Source organism: Osmia bicornis, chromosome 2 (genome assembly GCF_907164935.1).
Source record: "Osmia bicornis bicornis chromosome 2, iOsmBic2.1, whole genome shotgun sequence".
Classification (NCBI taxonomy): domain Eukaryota; kingdom Metazoa; phylum Arthropoda; class Insecta; order Hymenoptera; family Megachilidae; genus Osmia; species Osmia bicornis.
Window position 1 is genome coordinate 11084704 of NC_060217.1, and position 24452 is coordinate 11109155.

The 24452-nt window shown below is 34.1% G+C and overlaps 1 protein-coding gene across 4 annotated transcripts in view; it reads right to left on the bottom strand.

The window, feature by feature from the left end:
* Positions 1-24452, bottom strand: part of LOC114871466 — a 123671-nt gene that overhangs the window by 8635 nt on the left and 90584 nt on the right. For all 4 annotated transcript variants that reach the window (XM_029177399.2, XM_029177400.2, XM_046290123.1 and 1 more), the window contains 3 exons: positions 13904-14028; positions 12807-13014; positions 10774-10888 (listed from right to left, as the gene is read on the bottom strand). In XM_029177399.2, the coding sequence (XP_029033232.1) occupies positions 10774-10888; positions 12807-13014; positions 13904-14028 (448 nt within the window). The remainder of the gene's footprint in view (positions 1-10773; positions 10889-12806; positions 13015-13903; positions 14029-24452) is intronic.

The window sequence follows — 24452 nt, forward strand, 5'->3', positions numbered from 1 at the left end:
TCATCGAAGTACAGATGCTGGCCAACGTCAGTATTTTGTGGAATGATTGGTTAGCTGCTTGGTGAGTTGAATCAACATAGACTGATATACGATGGATGGAAATTATATTAGGAATGTATCGATTTGTCAGAGTAATATGACGCGTAACATCCATGGTCCGTTACAAATAAATGATTAATACCATTAATAATTCAATTATGCCATCCAAAATGAATAAAGAGTGCACAATTGCATTTTAGAGAATTTTGGTACAATTAATTTGTAATTAGCTGAATTGTGTTTTGTTAATGTAATTATGATTGTTATTATTATGGAATCGGTCAAATTAATCTACATATTAATTTGCACTTTAAATATTAATGAACACAAAATTCAAGAGCTTTTATTTAATAAATTAAAGTTTCCACAGAAATCTTTCAATATTACAAGTTTACAGAAATTTCAAATTATTTCACTTTACAACCAAATAAATTCTAAATAGTTTGAGAAATAATTGCACTAAAAGTAGGAAAGGTATGTAAAAATTTCTTCATTAATATTTTTCCATATTACATGTAATCTTTTTCTAGAATTCAGTTGACAAATGGATACTGCAATTAGACAAAAAGATATGCTTTTGAAATGAATAAGCATATCAAACTTTTTACATATCTCTAATATTAAATATAAAAATAATTTTGTCTAAACTTTATCATTTTCACTAGTATAATGAATATCATGCGTTTAACGGATGTGGAGTTGATTTCTGAGAATTCGTTGATTTGTATGCCAAGTGATTTCCTTGAAATACAATTACAACGTGCTAAGCAGGACCCGATGAGTCGAGATCAAGGCAGGATCAAGGAAATCAAGGAGAAGCACGTGGTAGCGGAGACCGCTAATTGGCAATCCACATTTAGCCCGCGCATCAAATCGCGGTACGCGATAATGCTCGCTTGTGATGCTCACCATTATAAGCCGGCAATGGCAGGTTATTACAGAGATAACGGTAGCTTAATAGCATTTCGCGGTAACATGACAGAGACTGCTACCATCACGGATCATGAAATTCGATGAAATCGAACAAGGTAGGGAAACAATCTTGTAGACCAAGGATATTCCAATTTTTTATCATCTATCTACATTTTTACTTGCCTCTAATTCTTTACATTGTTTCTTAATATCATATAATTATATACCTAGAGTTTCTAAAAATAGCAATATTAAAAGGATTTCATTAACCCTTAGTGAGAGGTGGAGTACTTTATCTCCACCGTGCTACTATCTTGAGAATTCCAGTTAAAATAACTTTCAACTTCGAGAAATTGGAAACTCTTATTTGTTTGAAACTTATAAAGTTCACTGTTTATAGATAATAAATTTCATTAATTTTAAATAGAATACGCAAATTGGAGTATTAATGGGTTAATTATGCTTTCAAATTATCCACATACTATCTTATGTAACTCTGGTTTATTTGAATTAATTGAATATCAAAGTACTATTTTATTCTTACAAAAGACGTTTATATTTTACTTATAACATTGAATTAAAATGAATGTGTATAAATTCTTAATGATTGTTATTAAGGGTTTAGTATGGTTCAGAAGATCAGAAAACCAATAAACATAATTTCTAATCAATCGATGTTTCTGCGAAATATTTATTAGAACTTTCAAGACCATCAAATTTTACTAATAACAATTTCTTTATATGAACTGTTACCGGAGAGTATCTTCCCATTACCCAGCATTTATTTTTTCACTCAGCTTCCAGAAACTAAATACCTCATAAAATTTCATTATACTATTTTTCCACAAAAAGATGTTATTTTTACGAACGCGAACAATCCTACGAAATGATGGAAAATTTTTCACCGTAATCCGGACAAGCGGTTCATCAAATTGATCAAAATAATTACTCAAGAGCTTAATTAATACTTTCGTTCGCTTCGGTTTCGTTGCCTGATAATCTCGCTATTGAATCGAGGCTCGATTAAAACAAGCCATCCGTGAAATTGGAATCGTCGTCCCCGAACTTTTCCCAAAAGAATCCAAACGTTGATGGCTGCAAAAAAACGCGTGCCGTCGACCGAGAAGATGTTTTATTTTGTGAATCTCTCTGAACCAGCGTATTTCCGTACCGTTTCCACGAATATCGATTCATGGCATTTGCATTAGGTGCGATCGATGTATTCGTATTCGCATACGCGGCACGTTTGCTCCGGTTTATTTGCCTTGTTTCCACGTGAAAATCGATTCGCGTTTGTTTTTGTCAGTGCGTTTTTTCCCGTGAAAAAGGTGCTTTTTGCGAACCGCTCTTCCGTGCTTTTCGGAAAACATTTCATTTCAACTATTTTCAACCCTTTTGTTCAAAACACGGATAGGTCAATGGTGATCCAGATTTACAAAACGTATACGACAGTAGATTGAAATAATATTTAAAGACATTTTAGTATAAAATTTAGAAAATAGGTTTAAAGATTCGACTCAACCACTGTATACAGAATCATCGTGGAAGTTCGTTTTGAAAATGAAATTTTCTCCCAAGCTGAATCAACTGATCCGTCTTCCAATTCAATTTGCACGAGTAATTCCATGTAATCTTCGTGAAAATCTCGCGGGTCGCGAACTTAATCGCTCACGGAACGATTTCAAGTGTTGCTCGCATCGCGAGATCATTTCAATGCGGATTCAAGTGGGAACACACTCTACAGTGACCCATTTTATAGAAACTCAATCGAGTAAAAATTATTAAAGGTAATGTAACTGAAATACACGTATGGATGTATACTTGCGAATAAATTAGACTTCTCTAAGGAAAATAGAGATATTGCACATTTTATGCTTTAATACTCAATAGAGTGGGTCAAGTTTCTCGGCTTTATTAAGAATGTTCGTTTTTTAATATTTTGCATTTCACAAGATTTCTCGAAAGAATCTTAGAATTTTAGAATTTTAAAATCATAGAACTTTAGAACCTTAAAATCTTAGAATCCTAGAACGTTAGAATTTTAGAATCTTAGAAATCTAAAGTTTTGAAATTTTAGAATATTAGAACCTTAGGATCTTAGAATCTTGGAATCTTAAAACCTTAGAATCCTAGAATGGTAAGGAGACCAATCTACATTTTTTAGGGTCCAGGCCCACCCTCTGCCCTTCCTAGTTACTCCATTGCGAGTACTTGAATGTATTACATGTGTTATAAAAGTTAAACCAATTTGTAAATCACAGGTATGCTATTTCGTTCGCATACTTCAATTCGCTTACTCGACAAGCGTTCTCACTTTTTCAATTAACTCTTCTCAGCAGCAAAATTCACGATTTATCAACGTTTAAATCTCCTACCTGCAATCGCAATACGAGACACCGGCATTATGCTCAGAAGCTGGAGTTTCTTATTTATAACTTGACATTTAAATGTCTGACAGGAACATCAAAGTTTCTCGGTTATTAAAACTACACGTGAACGTAACTGGCATTTCAGACGTGTACAGCTTTAACGTGAACATTATTGCAGGCTGAATGAATCGACCACCATTTAACGTTTGTCCGTGATAGGATAGTCTAGCGGGTAATTTATTAGCTTCGCGTGAAATTTCATTAATCACGTAAACGAGCCAGACTTTCCCTGTGATACATGTTCCGTGATAATAGCAAATTCGTTTCGAAAACTTGACTGATAATTTGATTATTAGTTATTTTGATGTTTCTGGAAGAACAGCCTCGAACCTACTGTAATTTGATACATTTGCATTTAACGTGACGATTCCATGGAAGTCATTGATGATCGAATTAATTTAATCAAATAATTAAGACAGAAAAACGTAAAGGCAAATTCAGTACTCCTGAAATTATACTAATAATTTTTTCAAATAATTAAAAATAGAAATTTTCATTAAAATTATACATTGATAAGATGAAATAATAAAGCTAAAAATGAAATTAATAAATGGTATTATCTATGAAACGATTTCATATTTTTAAGAATCTCATTCCTTCCGATTTCATTATTTTTAGAAAACGAAATGTATAACCTTGGTTTAAAAATAATTATATCGTGTAAGAAATTTCATTAGCTAATAATTCATTAAATCCTCGTCTGGGCTCCAAGAAAGAGCTCTTTTTCCTTGTAAGCGCTTCAGTTGCTATTTCTGTTAGAAAGTTAATGATGACTCCTGTTACTGCGGATTTCATAAAAAAGAAAAGGAAATCATTCTGGACTGTTTTCCATTTTGTTAACATTAATATTTTTTCTTCTTGCCAACAGATAATTCTAATTAATTCCAAAAAGAATAATACATAATTGCAAATGCATAATATTGGTATACAATTTAATATTGGTGTCATATATTATTTTTATTTATTTAACTGTGCAATCAACATTTTCTTTGTTATTTTTATATAATTTTTTGTAATTGTTTTTCAAAAAATCTCCATCTAAATGAGTCTCCTAGTTTTTAATAACTGTTAAGAAAGTTTTATAAAATGAATTGATTTCATTTTAGTTTATGCCTTCTGTCGTAGAAACAATTTTGTACAACCTTTCATATCTCAGAAAACTTTATTACTCATTTCTAGATTTTACTGCCCAATCTGACTTTATTTCTAACAAAGTAGAACCTGTTAAATTACATCTGTGATAAAACTAACCAGTTAATATTTGACTTTTAAAGGCAATTTCCTTTTATTCGATAAAAAGAGAACGAACAATACTTGATATTAAATATTCTTTTGTTGAAAATAAAATGATAGAAAGTTGATAAACAATAAAACGAAGAGTATAAAACCTTTGGATCTTTCATGCTTGGTTTCCTCGTATTTCGTTCGATAATACGGTTTTCTCCTTCAATGCCGTTCCTTCCACGAATTTTTAAAATTGCATAAACCACTGAAGATGCATAGAGAGTTTAACAGGAAATCGTATTCAATGAAGCTACGTAAAAATTCATTAGGGGGAAAGTAATTACCGAATGCAATCATTTCGCTATTTTAGCTCCTCTTATCTGGGAAAACTAATTTACTGCGATGGATATTTTATTTTATAATTTTTATATTCACCGAATTCAATGTAATTACTAAATAAATTCCAGTTTCTCATTTTAAATTACATATTTCATTTTTTTATTTTATAATTTTTACATTAAGCGAATTTGAAACAATTGTAAAATAAAAAATTTATAATAAATTGTAATGGATATAAACAAAAATCCACACTGTCATTAAAATCTGACAAAATTGCCATGAAATTATTAATTAATTATTAAATATGTAACATTGAGTGTTTGAAGTACTAAAATATACAACCACCGAAAAATTTAACTTTTATTTAGAATATCCAACAAGTTAAGAATTTCCCATTTTAATGGCAGTAAGCACTAAACAAAACTTTCTAAAGCACTTCATCACAGTAAAATATTTTCATCCATGTTCAACCAAGAAACATCATACTGTCACCTCATTGATGGAGTAGCATGATAATCTATAATCCTCTTTCAAACTGTCTAATTTAGTCGGGGAAACAAACATTTCCTCTAGAAACAGTCAAGTACCTAACTTTCCCTTCTTCATCGATCAATAGTTTTTATACAGTTTCACAGAAGTGAATCGACTTTATAATATGCGCTTGACATGAACAGACAAGTAATGCATATTCTAGTAAAATTATGGAATACATTATAATATTTAATGACTTTAATTTGAATAATTTGTGTCTTAAAAAAATATGATCGTATAGTTAAACAAAACAACACAATAAGAAAGTGTAATAAACCTGAATAGGATCCTAATATTCGTTCAAAATTTATTATAAAAAATGCATAGGTCTCTACTATTTATTTGATAAAATTTGAATAAATCAATTTGAATAAATTTTACCAACCTTCAATTCAGTAATTACATAATATGTACCTACTCACCAAAGTAAATTATTAATTACAAAAATATGGAAAAATCTAAATTAAGATTATCAATATACAAACAGTGATTCCTTATCTTTATAATAATCAATTTATAGAAAATATATTTCCAACCCAATCATTATTATCTAAGAAAATCATCATTCATGTATTACACATTTATCGAATCAGTAAAAGTAAATTCTGACTTTTATTTCATTGCGATCTGCATCGTGATCAAAGCACCCTTAAAAAAACAATTCACCAGTAAAAAAGATCGTAACATTTGACAGCTTTCAAAATGATCAACTATCATCGAAACGTATCACCCTTTCACGAGTGCGTCACCCATCAATCAATCGATGCATGAGGAGTATCAATGAATCGAAAACGATAAAGTACCAGAAATTTCCTCGTTCTAAGTGTACGATGCAAACGGACTGAATAATTCATGGCGATAAACTTCCCCTGAAGGATCCAACACGAAGCATTCTTGAAGCCGATCTTCTCAAACTTATAGCCTGGAAATTGCGATCGGGTTTCGTCTTGCATAATTCGAAACTTTTCTGTGAAAACGCTTCATATTGAACGATATTTTGACACGGAAATTTTCTCTTCATTTTCAAAGGTTTGATGTAATAGTTGAACTTGTGATCGAGACTCGTTACGTTCTTCTATCTTGGTTATCTTGAGAAGAGTATCGATAACAGCTGCTTCAAAGTTTTCATAACATAATGTAAGAAGTATTTGTTCCTTGTAACAAACTCCTTCGTCGATGGGTGAATATTACAACAGTTAATGAATTCTGTTTCGTAGAAAGCGTATGTGTTAAGTAGAAGTGTGGGAGAAATTGAAAATTATGGGTACCCGATACTCGAATGGGGTCGGGAATTATTTAAGTCGATTTAAGATTCCCGAAATTGGGAAAACGGTGTTTCGAAATGAACTTTATTAAATATAACTGTAAATTGAACGTACATATTTACAAAAAAAACTGGATCTAATTTATTTTGAGCCGACCAAAACAATTTTCAACCCGATCCGATTATTGGGTACTTAAAATTATTAAGATTTTGCACATGTATACTTTCGAGAACCCAATCTGACCCAACTCGCACAATGCAGACCCAATTTGACCCGATATTTTCGGATTCACGCACATCTCTAGCATTAAGTGTCTGCGTCTAACTATCTATTGACTTGTACTACTGCGAAACATAAACAACTCGCCAGAATTATGATACAGACCAATTTCTAATGAATAAATGTATTATTTCTGTACTCAATGATGAATTATTGTTCAATAAAATATTTCAATTTAATCATTTCATTATTTTATTATTTTATTATTTGAATTTTAATTCTTTTGTCAATAACCGAGTACCTATCTGTATATTTTCTCTGTCGACGTTTTAATTTTCCATATTTATAAAATTAAATTTCAGTAAATTTCAAATACTAAAGCTTGAAAATATCTGATTAAAACTACATAAGAGTTAAACGTTAAATCCTGCCACCTGTAATTTACCATTCTACAAATATTACAGGGCTTCAATGAATTACTAAAAAAATGTAATTTTATACCTCTCTAAACGAGTCGTTTGCATTTTTAACGCAAGCATGTAATTTTAAAATTTGTTACATTATTCAAAGGTTCTCATTAACATAAGTTGTTTATTTCTATTGTAATTTTACCCAGTGTACTTTGAGCTTAATTTTATGAGAAGCGTTTCAAAGTAGATTTATAATTAACAAAGTCCTCTTTCTTCAAGCAGTAGCTGAAATTAACCCAATTAATTAAGACAAACACAAAGCTTCCTCGACAGAGGTATAATAATGTTATCGAGCTACTCTAACCGCGTACATTGTCTCGTAAAGAACCCGGCAACAAGCGAGCATCATTTTTGCAAATAAATCTAGTTAGCCGGTAAATTTGTCTCCCAGGAAAGTCAGGTTAAAATTGAAATTTCCCGTGGAAATTCGATAAAACCGAGCGAAACAAGTAGCCGCAGTATCGTTTAATCCCGAACGCGATTCGTCAAAAGCAGATTATATTTGACAATTCGTTCTAACCATTCCATTGTTCACAGTTGCGATGATTTCAATGAGATTATTTCAATTTTATCGGCATTCTATTTCGTTTCACGTGCCAATTCTATACTGTTCAAATTTTTGGACTCAATCTCTTAAAATTGTAGGTTTAGTTAATTAACCCTTTGGGGAAGATCAAGGCATAATTGTGTGTCCAAACATAATTGTCATAATAATTTATAATTCTCTACAAAACATAGCTATAAGTGTAGTTAGTAAAGATTTATAATATGTGCTTTGAAGGATGGAATTATAACTTCTTTTACTTTAAATTAATAACACTCCGAACAAGATTAAGAATGCTGCATCCCCAAAGGGTTAAGTTAAAAATTAGTTTAATAATTTGTTTCATGATCCATCTGAACGTAAAATCCTTCATTTTCACATCTATATGTATAACTTTTATTTTGAACACGTAACGATTCAGTCGTTTATTTCCTTTTCGAATGTCACATCCAAAAAGAATAAACAATTTATCTTACTTTCTATACGAATATTGACGCATACAGACTAAAAGCACGCTACATTCAATTACCCACGTTCAATTTGTCGAGGTATTTAAATATCAAAACCCTCACGTAAAATACGAGCTGACCCCTTTGAATGTCGTCTGCGAACGTTTCTGCAAAATATGAAATATATTTTTGCTTTTTTCGATTGAATTCAACATGTAAATCCACTCGCAAGCCACTAATTCCTTATATTGAAGAATGCGTTTGTGTAAATCTATACACGCTTTTATGAGAAATTAATGACACATTGACAAAGCGAGGATATAATTACCGCGTTGTGATAATTACAGTATTTCTCAATCTCACGAAGTGAGTATTTCTTATGCTCACGAATTTGTAATTTATTAGTAATTATTTTGCTACTTATTTTTTAATTAACAATTTAAACTAAAGCAAATTTAACTTAACATATTTTGCAATTATACAATTTTAAAATTACATCTAATTATACCTTTCTTATTATAAAGATACTATTTTCTTAAATATTATATTTTCAATACCACAGTGCCAGAAGAATATAAATATAGTGGAATATTTAAAACCAGAAGAAATATGAATAAAATATTTTTGGAGAATTTGAAAAGGATCAAATACATTTTCTCGTAGCAATATTTTAAGACCATGAATAAGCAAATCGTTCTATCAATTTCCATCTTTTGAATGAACAAGCTTCGGTCATAAAATATACGTATGTCAGACTGTAAACTTTTATGTAGCTAATAAATAAAACGCAGCATCAATTCCAGCGGACGAACAGATACGTTTTAATCAAAAAGTATATATATATATATATCTCTAGCTAATGGCTTTTACATCGTTAATAAATAAAACGTTCTGTGAAAGATTTGCAAACTGTCAAAGCAACCATTTAACGAACGCCTTTTGCTTGTACTCGTATTCGATACGTGTTTTAATCACCAGGAACAGCTCAATGTTAATAACTTCGATTCCCTGTGTTCCTTCTTTTTCAGTTGTTACTTTGATACAAGCGTGATTGACCTGTACTCGAGGTACGACCAGGAAGGATTGCTAGAGCGAGCCAGGTAAATCACGGTAAACGTTTATCCGAGGAGGAAATTAATCATCAACGACGAAACGATAGCATCGTCTTCGTGACAGAATAATCCGCGATAGAAATCCGCGTCGGGATAAATATCTTCCGAGAAATCTGATTCTGGGTCAAACAGATACATGTTCGCGGAATTGCGATTAGACCGCGGGTATTTATGCATTTATGATATACAGGATTATACAAAATACCTATAAGCCCTGTATATTCCACAAACTAATAGTAATAATTTTAGATGTGAAAAGATATATACTATATTAATAAATAATATTGAATTTCACAATTAAATTATTGTAGGATTTTTAACCCTTTCTTCTTTCCAAATATTTATTGAAATAAAACTCTCGATAAGTATTCCAGAATTATTTCAGATTTTTTAAAAGCCAAGAACAGTAAAAAAATTAGTACGCCTACTTAAACAACCCACGTTGTCCAGAGAGGATGAATTATTATACGTGAATTAAATAAAATTACGCAGAATACATGAACAATTCTTGGAATTTTGTGAAATATATGTTACTTTTTTAATCCCTGCCTTGAATTTATAAATCTGAATATATTTTTGTTTTAAGAAAACAAAGCAGATGCCAACTAATGTATAAAAGATTATTAATATTAACAACCCTCTCTCTCTTATTATATTCCTACGTTTCTGTATGAAAATTTGTTATATTTTGCCCAACAGAAATAAAATTTAATACATCTCTTGAATACATTTTACCCTCCAAATTATATTTTCTATACATAAAAGTCCACCTCCGCGTTCAATGAAATGAAAAATCCTTACTGGAGAGCTCGAGAGACATTCATTGACCTTTTCACAACCCCAATTACGTTTCTCAACCCTCGAGCTGTCCTTCAAGGATACACGTTTATGTATTACACTCGGCGAAGCATCAAGAAGCGTTTCCAATTCCGCAAACTTCGAAATTTCCCAAACTCCAAACCTCGCAATTTCAAACTATCAAACTAGTTAACCAGAACCAATCAAGCATCGAATTTTACAAATTCGATATATCCTGCGACCGGTAAATCGTCTCTTAAATCAATCGATAAACGTTCAATTAATTTTACAATCAATCGTGTCAGAAAAGGGAGAGGGAAGTCGTGTCAAGACGAATCATCCAGTTCTGACAGGCAAGCTCGAAGCATAAAAGAGTAGGTCGGTCGCAAAGAAGGTGTCCCGATGTTAAGTCGTAAAGAGGAGGAAATTTCTATTGACTCACCAGATATTGAGGAACTTTTCCCGCACCTTCCGCTTCATGCTGTCGCTCTTCCGACGATACTGCAATCTGCGACAGGAATCCGCGTAGATCGGCTCCGGGAGCTGTTTGTAGAAACCTGAAAGTGACAGCGGTTGTTAGATTGAACCGTGAAACGTTCCACGTTCTACTGCTAGAAGAGCAGATCGCGTTTCCGATTGATTGAAAAGCTATTTCAAATCGATTTTACGCCATCTAACGACGATATTTTACCGTTTCGTTAATAATTACCAGGGAAATTTTACTCTGCACAACACTGATTACCCAGCTGTTTAAAAAAGAAACGACGGAAAATAATAATCGTCGATAACATTGAAGACTGCCACTGCTAGAACGTTAAATAATTAATAAAAATGTATAATAAAGTACTGTTGATAAAATTAAAAACAACAGGACTCGAGCTTTTTATAAAATAAGGATGTAAGTAGCTTGAAAAAGAAAAAGGAAATAACTCGAAGAAAAATTATATTATAATAAAATGTCGCCGCAGGGAATTGAAAATGACCACTGTTCGAACGAGTGGGAAAATAAGGAATAAAAAGCCGCGCTGCAGCCTGGAAATAAATTGAGAACTTGAAAGCTTCCGACGTGAAACGAGTCACGTTTTCCTTTTTCTTTTATCGACGCAACTTAAAGTTCGTTTAAGAGACGTTGAAAAGACGTGGAAGAAATTGTATTCTCGTGGCAGGAAAAAGAGATTGGAGGTGAGATTTTGGGATCACGATTATTTCCATGGAAATTCTGCGGTTATAAAGGTGTTTGCGATCATCTATTTCTGAAACAGCCTGTACACGCGTTTGGCTAGAAACCGAAAATAGGAATAGCTGCGACGGTTCCTTGCACGGTGCAAATATTTATTCAGCGGTAGGCGTATTCGACCCAGGCGCTATTTATCCGCGCGTATATCTATCGTCTTCGTCAGATCGTCAGGAAACGACTGTATGGAAATTTTTCGTTTCGCTTCATCGCAAATAAAGGACGTCAAATGATAGTGATTTTTGAAACCATAGCAAGTCTCAGTATCGAGTTTTAACGTTAGAAATTCAATTGCCATCGAATTAATGAAAAATAAATGAATGATAGTAATTTTTAAAAACATCGAGCTTCTGTATGTTTGATATTGATGAATGAAATTTAGTTAATAATAATTTTTGATACCACAGCGAATTTTCGCTTCCACCTACAACGCCCCGTCGATGAATCGATGAAAAGTTAACAAATTGCAGCAATTTTTGAAGCTTCAGTTTTCTATTGATATTGGCTCGATGAAAAGTAATAGAATTGCACCGATTTTTGAAAAAGTTGCACTTTCACATTCGACACCGAATCAATTTGATTTTTGAAAGCACAACGAGTCTTTGTATCGAGCTTCAGCGTTCGAAAATCGATCAATGGAACTCGATTGATATCGATGAGAAATAATAGAATGACAACGATTTTTGAAAGCGTCGGGCTTCTACGTTGAATATCGGTAAACGAAATTTCGATGGTATCAGGTCTACAAATTTGGTTTATTGCAGTTCCATTCTACAATCCATGGGGAAAATAATCAAGAGAAGCTCGATTCTGCTTTGTGATATGAAATAAAAAAAGTTAGAAAAACAGGTATTGAAAGGAAATCGAAAACTCGGAACGCTTGAAATCGTCTCCGGTCATTTTGTTCGTTATTTCCTACAGAGGGTTTCAGTTAGTTTTGGAAAACCCAATCACACTTGCAGGATTAAATTTTAGAAGAAAAAAATTGCTTTAAAAGGAAAGGAAAATGAAAAGGTATGGAAGAGATTTAAAATATACAACTGGAAATGGCTCTAAAATGAAATTTATACCGTTTTAATGGTTTGTTGTCCTTAGTTTTTTTAATAAAAAATTTCAATTTTGAGAACTATAGTTAGATATTTTAAAAAAGTATTTCTTTTTTCAATTTTCCAATAGCAAAATCTCAAGCAACGTTTGAAAAATCTTTCTGAAAGAAATGATTTAGTTAGGAAGAAACTTACTCAGCCAACTAAGCTGATCGTTGTTCTCCAACTTGTTCTTGAAACTGTCCACTTGCCGCTTCAGTTCACGAAGAGCGAACGATGGTGACGCGTACAGAGCTTCTTGATGCTCTCGAAGTTGCCTTTCCAAGGCCGCCACGCGTCTCTCGAGAGCCCACAGCACTTCCGCCTCGATCACTCCCGAGGAGGCCGGATGCGAGCCGACAATCTTCAACAGAGGAAACATACTTTTTTTCAAACATACGAACCATCCTTTTTAAAGTGCAGATAAAATATATCGTCCTTTGAGAATTATCACTGTTATATTTATTGACTTTCTTATCTTGACTTCTATTATCTTTCTATGGGGAATTTTCTCATTATAATTTAATCCTTTCATTGATAAAGACGATTACAGTTATCCAATAAGCCACCATATACAAAAAGAATTAAAATAAAACTTTAAAAAGAGTAAAGATTCATCAGATGAGAAATAACATAAAAGATAATTAATTGAAAGACCTAAGAATGTACTTCCACTAATTATTCGGAAAGTGCCATTCCCATCAACGAGCCAATCACTCATTGAATGAAACTGTCCAAGAAATCTCCGAAGATTCAAATTTAATCAATTTAAATTGAAATCAATAGAAATGGTATAATTCTAACTTTAATATCTTAAAAGCTCTACGACAAGTCTGTCCTCGATTAAACGACGAATTTCAGAAAGATTTGAATATAATGAGATAACGCATTTAAAGGAAGAGATTCGACTTATGAATATTTCTTTCATTGAAATTGCAATTATTACAGAGCTGAAGTTCGTCCGTTTCGTTAATGAAAAATCTTCGTCTCTCTTTTTTTTTTCCTTTCTTTACAAATACTTTCAAGTAAATCGCCACAGGGAAGAATCAAGAAGTAATTACGTTTCAGCGTTGCGTTGAAGCTTTTCAATTGAATCCTTTTGAAACGAGGCTCGTTCGATGTTAAAAGACCGAGGAGGGCCATGGAGGCACGCTGAATTACACAATTTAACGAGAAACGTTGGCTAAAGATTTGGCGAACCGAGAACGAGCTGAAATGGCCGGGACAGCTGTGTACGCTGGCTGAATCGTTACCTGAAGAACATAGGGTGAGTCTGGTGTGTTCGCCGGCAAACTGGTCGAAATCTTCAACAGTTTATCCCCTTTGCGAAGCTTCAAAATGTCCAGAGGTCCAGCCTCTGCAGCATTTCTAAACAGTTCTGTAACAAAAACATTACATTTATGAAAAATAATTTTTCAACCCTTTTTTTTTTTCAATTTTGCAATGAGGTCGGGAGGTAGGGAGGGTGTGCCCCAACCTCCAGGACTCCTGTAAGTTGTCCCTGCGGGCAAATGCTCGCTCACCAACTAATAAAAATTATCTTGGCGTTACCGACATGACTGTAAAAAAAAAAAATAATTTTTCAACCCTTTTTATACATAGCCATTAACTCTAGGATGGCGGACCACAGAGAGAGCCCCAATTTTGTATTTCATGTATTTTCATTTTGGCATTGTTCCTTTTCAAAATTATTTTTCCAATATATGATACCTTTTCGTTTAAAAATTATATGTACATTTAAATGTATGTTAATATCTTTGTATATGTTTTGCAAGTTTGGGTCTATATTGGGTCTATAATTACATCCAGAAAACAGATTCCTTTCTTTGTTTTGATTTTAAACTACAATTTTCTGCAGATTTTGCCAGATTTCTGCCGGGTACGATATCAATATTTGGTTAATGGATCCAATATTGGGTGAAATTCAATATCATTCGGCGTTGAATCGTATTAATATCGGACCATTTCGCGGCGTTTTTCGGAAAACGATATCTTCCATGCCTTGGTATTTGCAATTTTAATGGCACGTTAATGAAACGTGTAAAATCCGATGCATCTATATATGCAAATTCTGGGAGAAATAAAACGTTTCAGTAATTTGCAAAATCGAGTACTGCAGGATAAATACTAAAGACAGAGAAAAATCAAATACACAGTTATTTCAAACAAAATCAGAATTAATTGTATTTTCTTTTCTCCATTATTTCATTGCAAAAACACAATAACAACGTAAATAGCATAAAAAATAGAGCTTTTAATCAATGGTAGGTTATCATAATTAAATTTTTGTGTGAGTTCAACGTCTTTGCTCTAATTAGATCAGAATTAAATTAAACTCGTAAGATTGATGATCTTTTCTGTCAAACTATCATTTCTAGCATCGTCGTTGCAACCTTCGATGAAAACAAACGACATCGCAGAGGTCCGTGGAAAAAAGAGTTCGTTCATTTGACCATGAATTCATTATTCAAATGCCACGGCCCGGAGCGTGTATCCTTTCGGTGATATCGAGCGTAACACGCTCGCGAGAACGTCATTTTATAAGTGTATGTTTTATTCATAATCAAAGCGAACGGTCGGTTACGCGTGAATTATGCCGTTGCAATTACGGCCACGTGGGTATAGAATGTCGGCAATGACAATCGTAACTCGTGCGTTTTTATTTGCAACGGGAAAATATTCAACATCACCACTTATACATAGTAGAATCATGGTCTATTGAAGGATGAAACGGAAAATGTAAGTATAGACCTCTTGTACGCCGTTTGAAAACAAGCCAGCAAACCTGTCTTGGACTTCGATGATTTAGAGGAACATCTGGGTAGGTACCTACTGCTCGTTTTGCATTTGCAACTTCGGGAAGAGGGAAAGATTGAGAAACATAGGAGGTGGAAAATGAATAAAGTCGAAGGTAGAATTTATAGATAAATGCAAAATGATTCGCTTATGGTATGCGGGAAATTTTCAAGGATTCAAGAAAAAAGATTTCACGACAGTATGAATACCTTACAATATTAACACGTTCACTATGTATGTTGTAAGGCATATTGTTATAATAATTATTAGGTGATTATTTAATTTTTCACATTAAGCTTTCAACCCTCCCACTGCTATTACAAGGCCATTTCGATCCAGGCACTAAAATAGATGCGAAGTACCAAAAATAAAATATGAAAAGTACAGAAATTTTATTTGTTAAAAAGTATATTGAAAAATTTCTATATAATTCTACCTTCAAACCCATATCATAATAATTGAAAATAACCATACCCCAAAATATCTCCTTTCCGAGGGTTAATATTTACCTGTTTTTTCTTTTTTATTAAATTACATTCAATTTGAATAAAATAGATCATCAGTCAATCATAAAAAAATTATTGAAACCTTTTTACATCAATCATGCCAATATTACCAGGCCTCTTTTATAGTACATACAATATAATATTCATATAATATCAAAGCCTTTTTACGTCAATAATATAGACACAATCAAAAACCTTACATATAGGTAATAAAAATATTTTTGGTACCCTTTTATATCATACAATATAAATATTTTCAGAACCCTTTTATGCCAGTATTACAAATATTACCAAAACTTGTGCATGTAATAATAACCACATTTCCTGCCTCGTATTTCTTCACATATTCAGACAGTTTAATATTCGTGTGATTAAATAACTTTCATCCGTATTACGTTAAAAGGTAGTAATCTCGAGGGAACAAGAAACAGAGATGAAAACTGATAAAGCAGATTCCACGACTCATTCTGAATTATGCTCAGGATGAATTCCATAAATTCAGCGTCAGGCAAACTTACTAGTCTCTCGATCAACTAACAGCGAGCCAACTGGCGAATAAATCCCGTGTCATATGAAATTACCATTTAACAACCGCAATGTACACAGTGTGTCCGCTTTTAGGACACTGCCTTCAAAGACCGTAAACGAGCCATTTAACGAAACGCTGATGAATGCTACAGAAAAGAGATTGGAAAATATTCATGGTGTTGTATTATAGGGGATTAACACGTTTCCCAATGAGTAATGGTAGCGTGAACCTGATCTCAATAATAATTAATCATCGCCTTTGTAGGTGTTCGAGTTCTAATGTAGATTTATACTTGCAATAAACCGATTCGTAGCTTTATACGAGAGCTGTAAATAATAAGCAACGAATTATCGAATAACCGGTTTAACTGAATAATAATTGCCGCAATCTGTAGACGGAGAAAGATAATCGGTTTAGTAACTCAACCCTTTATCCGCCAACAATATACACGCGACCCAAAATGATTTTATTTGTGAATAAGGAAAATTTAGTGTCGATTAGAGGATCGCGAAAACCTCGCTCGACCTGACCCGAGTAACGGGTACCCGAAATTTTCAATTCTCAAAAACGAATCTCTACTATCGATAGTCTTTTAAATTTTCCTCCAATTTTAATCTGTAAATAATTCAATTTTTTCAAATTCATTATTTTAAAATTAATTTTGTGTTCGCGGTAATTCGTATAACATTCGCTAATTTTAAAAGCAACAATCTAATTTTGTTAAAAATTTTAATAATTAATAATTAAACGAAGACACTTTACAATGTCAACAAGGATCACTCGTGTAACAAACTATCAGAGAAGATAGAAAAAGTTGAAAAAGTGTAGAGAACTGAATCAGGCTCTAGCTTCTAATCTAAAGGAGCTGAAAAAGGAGAAATTCGCGCGGCTTTCACGTCGTGGCTGTAGAAGAAGGAACACGTTAATGGTATCCGTCTGATGCTTGAAAAACAGAAAGAAGGATAAAAGTATCCCGTCGTTCGTGATATCGATTCGGCTGGAACATAAGCTGGGACACCTCGGTATTCTGCGAGAAGATTCATCATTTTGCGTGAAAAATGACTTTACCAGGGTACGTCACATAGTGATCATTTATAAAATTCAGCTGTTGATATTTCTCCTTCCTTCTTTTCCCATAAACGATAGACGATCTTTTTTCTCGAATTAACGCGCTTAAAAATATGAGATCAACTGTATTTAATTAAATTTTCTAGTTTTGAATTTGTGGAATCGTATTTGAACAACGAGTGCAACCGAAATATTTTATTTCCAGAAGCAGCATTTTTCACAATGGAAACGGATGAAACGGGCCGCCCATCAGATTTAATGGAGTTAGTTGGTAAACGGGGAGGCAGAAGTTTTTTAATAAAATTGGAAAATTCAAGAAGACCAGAGTATTTATTTACGATTCCATATTTTATCTTCTCTTTCGTATTTAATTTCGCATGAATGACGATACAAAATATTCGAAATCACGAGTATTTGTATTAATTTTATAACAGTTCATAAAACATCCCTTTAGGAATGTAATCTAGTTGAATTACAAATGGAAAAAAAGAAGTTCTGAATAGTGGTAAATGGTATTTAATAAATCTTTGAAAAAAATCTCTTCAATTCCATCAAGCATTTCATACAATACACAATTCAGCACGACAATAAAGCTTTCAGCCCTGTTCGTATTACGAACACGTTTCTTAGTGAAACCTATGAAGGGAAAGGAATGCTCTTGCTGGGCAAAAGGAAAATTCCAGCATCGCATCGTTCCAGTATTCATGAACTTTCTGAACACCCGTTGTATCTGCATGACGAGCTACGCAGAACAAGAAGTGCACAGGGAACACGGCACGAGTGCAACTCGCGTACCCACGCCCACGCGTGCATTTGAATGGGGGCCGCTAATTAAAGTGAAATTGTTCATAGCGTGGCGCGAACAATATTTGCAACGCACCCATCCTGGAAAACTCTATGAGAAAAAGTAGAACATAATGAAAGATTCTGAGCAAATATTGATTATCGAAAACACTGTTTTTCATTTATTGGTAAATTAAACGTTCGATGTTTGCCGATTGGAATATTTGAAAGAAGTCGACCATAATATTCATACGTCTGCCTTTTTATTAAAGCGTTTACAATTTTACGAGCTTGTCGTCGAATTTTCGCCCCTCCATGGAAGAACTTACGGTTCCCATTCTTGCCCTTTTCACAGATTTACGCGATAACATCACCGTTCAACGCGATCTTGAATATCTCCCACGCGCCCATAAAACGAAGGGAGTTAGGACAAGAGTTTGAAACTCAAATGGGTGATTCATACGAAACGATGGAAGGTTTATCGGTTACTGATTACGTTAGAATTGATGGAACGGAGGATCGTGTTCAGTTTGGAAAATTTCGTGACTAGATTGATAGGACTTCTGTGAATTGCTTTTTAATTATCATTCGATGTAAATTTCTCAATGCTTAAATTTCAGGTTTTATAATATAAATTTTAAAATATGATCTTTCTCTAGCTTATAAAATTATAATAGATATTTTATTGTCAAGGTTCTCAAAACATCTTATTTTATTAATTAGTGGGGGTGTGCGAGGACCCGAAAATTTCGGGTACCCGATGCTCTAGTGGAGGCTGAATTATTCGAGTTAGGTCGGCACGGGTCGGGTACTCGAAAGTATAGATATGCAACCCGACCAGATCCGACCCGAACCGAATCAAGCCGAGGCGACCTAACCTAACCTGACCAAGTCGAACCAAGTTAAGCTGAGTTGAACGGAATCGAGTCAAGTCGAGCTGATTCGAATAATACAGACCCAACCCGGCCTGACCTAATATTTTCGACTTCTCGCACACCTCTATTGATTACCTACCTTCCACATGATCACTCATTTTCAAACACAGCATCAGAATTTATAAAACACCAAACACCTTCACCTCTTTTTTCACCCTTATTACGTCCAACATTAAAACATTTGTTTCGTTGTTGCATCAATTACGGACAGAGAAACAGTTTCGAACACGATTAAGTCACCTCGAAATTCATGGCAGTGGAAGCAATAAAAAGAGCACCAGACACACCCTTCCCCAGCTCTGAGCTATCAAATGAGCAGACACTATTATTACAGGTGTGGGTGGATACGCGTCACCGTAAACACTGCAGTAAAGAAGCAAAAACCCGATAAGATCAACAACCTCTCTTCAAGAAACAACCACGATCGCTTATCGTTGCCTTCACGCTTTTCCCTGGGAACTACAACTTTACACGAGACCTTCGAAAAATGATCCCTCCGCTCTTGTTCGCGACTATCCGAGCAACGTTGCGAATTACGACTGGCATTGTTCGTGGAAAAATTGTCCGACCAATTGTCGCGAAGGATCGCCAATTACATTCATTGAAATCGCCACGGTAAACATTAGAGGGTGGACAAGCAACATCGATTTCGAGAAGGGAAAGAACCCTTTTTTTTTCTCTTCATCGAACGTGGAATAATAGAGTCCTAAATTAGAATCGGGAGGTGAGCGGTGATCAAAAGGTGGAGACGGTGTCGGTCGACAAGCTATAAAAATCGACGAGCCGACGACTTTCATTGAATGCGGCATGCGCAATCGTTTGCCGAGTAAACTCTTTTAATTGAACAGAAGGGTGGGTGGCGGGTTCGTAGAATCGCCGTGGAACCTGCCTCTAAGTTCACACACACACACGCGCGTACTCGTACACACGATCAATCGTTCGGTCGTTTCGAACCTTTGAACTAGAATTAATGTCGGCATCGGGCCCGTTGCGTCATGGAGAAATCCATTCGGAATTATTTATTTATTTATAGATTATAAAGACACGAAGCCAATACACAAACATTAGAAAGTAAAAGAATAAAAATTTAATACGAGGTGTGAGATTAACCCTCTACCCCTGTGATTTTTATTTATTAAAAAAAAATGTTTCAAATTCGCTGGAACAGCTCTTTTACACTGTAATTTCAGTTTCTTTTATGTAACACTCTGTATTGGTTTTGTAAGTTAGTTACTTTTAATTAGGTCGCTGCTAACTCCATCACAGCTCAGGGTTCGTTCTGTCCCCTTTAAATCAATTAACCCAACAATAGACCGTGCTTTCCAATTTCACGGTCTCGCCCGTTGCAGTTTTCACCGCTGAACAATTTCTGATGCATCGGCATTTTTTTTTTTTTTTACACGTCGAAAGAGAGAGTGATTTAGTTTCTATACAGACGTCGGAATCTCTTTAAATTCCGTTTCGCAAATCCAGGATAGGTTTAACGAGCTTGCATTGAAAATATAACTTAACACCTTCGATCCCGGTGATGTCATATTACCTCATAGAGGAGAGAGGCGCTGATTTAGAGAGATGGTAAAATTGCTCAGGCGTAAGAGTACACGTAATTCAATTGCCAAAACAGCAATTCAGGAGTATATGGGGAGATAAGGATTTAAAACTTGGGGTCAGGGACGTACGAAAATCTGTTTAAGAGTGTCAATGTACCACATGCAATGGATTACGTTGTTCAGTGCCGCTTTTCAACCCTAGAAATTTCAAAAATCTACATATTTTCTTTTCATGAAATCTACCTTTTGTCGAAGGAATAAGAAAAATTTACATAATTTACAAGGAAAGCCGCCCAACTGGAAAATTCTTATTCCAATGAATCTTTATAGAGTATCGAGTTAATCAAGAAATGATTTTGACTCAGAAGGGGTAAATCATCCCTTAAAGTTTTTCAAATTTTTTATAAGCTATTAATAGAAAAAATGAATTATATTAGAAGATCCATGAAACTGCAGAAGAAGAAAAACATGAAAAATTCTGCAAATTTTTAGGGATGATTTCACCCCTCCGATTAAGGTCCGATCGAAGAACAAAAGAAAGCATTCCTTGGATAACACGATCCCCTCTATAATTTCCGAAATTCGCATTAAAATTCGAATTGTCGTGTGGAAAGGCTTTCCTTATCAGTTAACGACCTAATAATTTATGCGTTCTGTTTTATTCGCTGCCATGCTCGGCCGGTTGTCGGTTCGGGATCGAAGGTGTTTATAGTTATCCGTTGAAATCAAAGTTGGTCTTCCTACCTTCTCTCTTCGCTCGTCCGCTTGCGCGAGAGGTTTGCGATCTTGCGGCTGGTTTGTCCTGGCTCACACGACGCGGCTCCGTAACGAAACGAGACGAACGTGGTGGCACATATACAGAACGAAAGAAGGGGGAGAGCTATCTTCCGACCGTCCATTGGCTCTAATAGGATAATGAAACGTGAATCATGGATGTACGGCGGACGATTATATTTTTATTGTGACCCACGCTCAATTTATTCATTATTTTGTTGAGGCCAATATCATTGGTACGAGGTGTAGGAAGCCATTGCGGTCGGAAAGCATCGCTCGACAGTTCCCCGATGGCTACTATTATTTTTATCGTCCGTCGTCGAATTAGAAAATAAACCTGTGGACGGATTAACTACATCCTCCGTGCCCTTCGAATCTCTGATAACGAGAAATTTCAATCAACAATTTTACAGGAGTTGTTACTTGAAACGAAACTTGAATGCATTCATGTGGTTGAATAATATTCATGAAAGTGAACTTGAACGGGGGATTGAGAATGAAAATTTCATGAAAAAGTTGGAAAGAATTTATACCCACAGCCTCCAGGATAAAGGCTTTAGGTAAACTTTTACCATTCATCACTATCTGAACTTTGAAAGTGTTTCGGGTATTTATTTATTTCATTTCGAGTTACTTTTTCATAGCAAAAGCAGGCATTTCTATATGTAGGTGTTTAGGATAAACTATCTAAATTGATAATTGCAATTTTCTACTTTTTTGATTTATTGGATTTAATTTTTAAATAAAGAAAGTTCTTTGATGAAGTAATGTGTTTCTTAGATAATTATCAGGAATAAATGGAACTTTACTTAAAAAATTAACACAGCTTTCCTTTATAATATTAGTAAAGTGAATTATAAATATACTTATCGAAAAATTATCATGAATAAATGAAACAAATTAACTTTGGTGTACTGTTTAAATTTTCATTAATTTTGAACACAATCAAATAACAATATTGTATTCCTCTAGTATGTACCTTTGATAAAGGTCGATAGATTTAATGTTACATTAAGAAATTATTAAATATTGAACTTCCAATTCAACCTGAATGATGTACAATAACGAAATAATCCTGACATGGCAAGTACGACTTGAAAATCGAAATGAAAAACTCACTTCCCTATTCTTTCACCTTTACTCGCTTTAATTAATGCGCGAACAATATTCACCGTGACGATTTCCGCGGGCGCATAAATCTCTCCGATCCCGTCATAATTAAACGCCATGATTATATTTATGACTCGTTTGCCGGAACGAGTCTAATTTCCAAGAAATAAAGTAAGGACTCAAGATGGTCGGACGTCATGATTCTCCGGTGAAAGGTAGCAATTATTCGCCACACTGGCTAAAGAAACGGAAATCCGCGGAACGAGGCAAAAGAAAAATGCTTGACAGGTGAATGAGAATGAAAAATATTCATGTCAAGAAGTTAGACAATCTTTGTCAACATAAATAATAGATACCAGATTCTTGGGGACTTATTTCTAAGTGATAAAAATATATTTTTTAAATAAACATGATAATTAAAATTACATATACGTCATGACTTAATTAAGATCGCCACATTTATTTCTGATCCTTTAAATGTTTTACTTAATTTGAAAAATGTGCAACACGTGTGCTTAATTTACTTGCTAAAATGTGTTGAAATTACTAAATTTTACTAATAAAGTGATTTTCTTTTCTCCATGACGAGTACTCATCATTGAACAAAAAATTCCCATCTTTTCATGATGAGTAAAGAAATTGAGAAAAGTAAAAAAATTTTCTGAAAATCAGAATATGAGAATTCCAGCCTTCTTAATCTACGAAAATTATATTAACATCGACAAATCACTATTATCCTCAGCCAAATGCGTATTACATTAACGTGGATTGCAGGATATCGCGTTACGTAAACAATCGTGTTTCAATTTAATATAACCCCGTGTATCGTACACCGGAAGAAGGATCGTTCAGATACACAGGAGATACATCGCTCGATAATTACACGCGTGTTCGCGCGAACGAGCCACGTTTCATGCTAAATAGACGAGATCGTAATCGGATAAACGGCTGGAAAGAAATGCACCGGAATGTTTCCTGGAACGGAACGATAATGCAAAGCGCTAATTACCCGGCATTATCTATGCGCGCGTGCACGGGTTCAGCTTGTACAAAAGAGGATGGAAATGCAGAGGTGAAACTCTATATTTCAGACGAATCCCCATGCCCGTTGGAAAACCTGCTCTCGTTATCCTCAGTGTGCAACATGGTCGAGAAATTTTGCTAACGAGTGGACACTGACGCGAGCAAATGAATTTCCTCAGAGTAATGGACGGAAAAGACAAGTTCACAAGCTACCAGAATTGAGTTGTTTGAGAAAATTATTAAGAATACGGGTGAAGAGACAGAAAACTTGTTCGTTATAATTGAGGGGTGTAATTTCAAAACTGGTTACGTTCACTCTAAACTGTTTCAAGACATATGTTGATATTAGTTTTTCAATATTTAAAGTGAAAATTTTGACATATTTTCAACAAAACGTATTGCTAACATTAATTGAAATTATTATACAAAATTTAAAAAGAATTATTTTTATAATTTTTGAAGTTTTGATGGTAAAGCCCATTTACCATTAATAACACCCTTTGCATTGGGGAAGCTTACGATGCTTGGTACTGCACATGGCAAAATAATGACCCCTGGGCATGATTAGTTTTGATGTCAAAAGCACTTAATTATTGTGTGCAAGGATTAGTAATCTAAAGTTAACCCTTCATGATCCTATGTGTAGGTGAGATCGAATTTCTGTCTATATGTATCTAGTCAATGTCTATTTTCCCACACGATAATTTTAATTTTTAATAAAATAATAA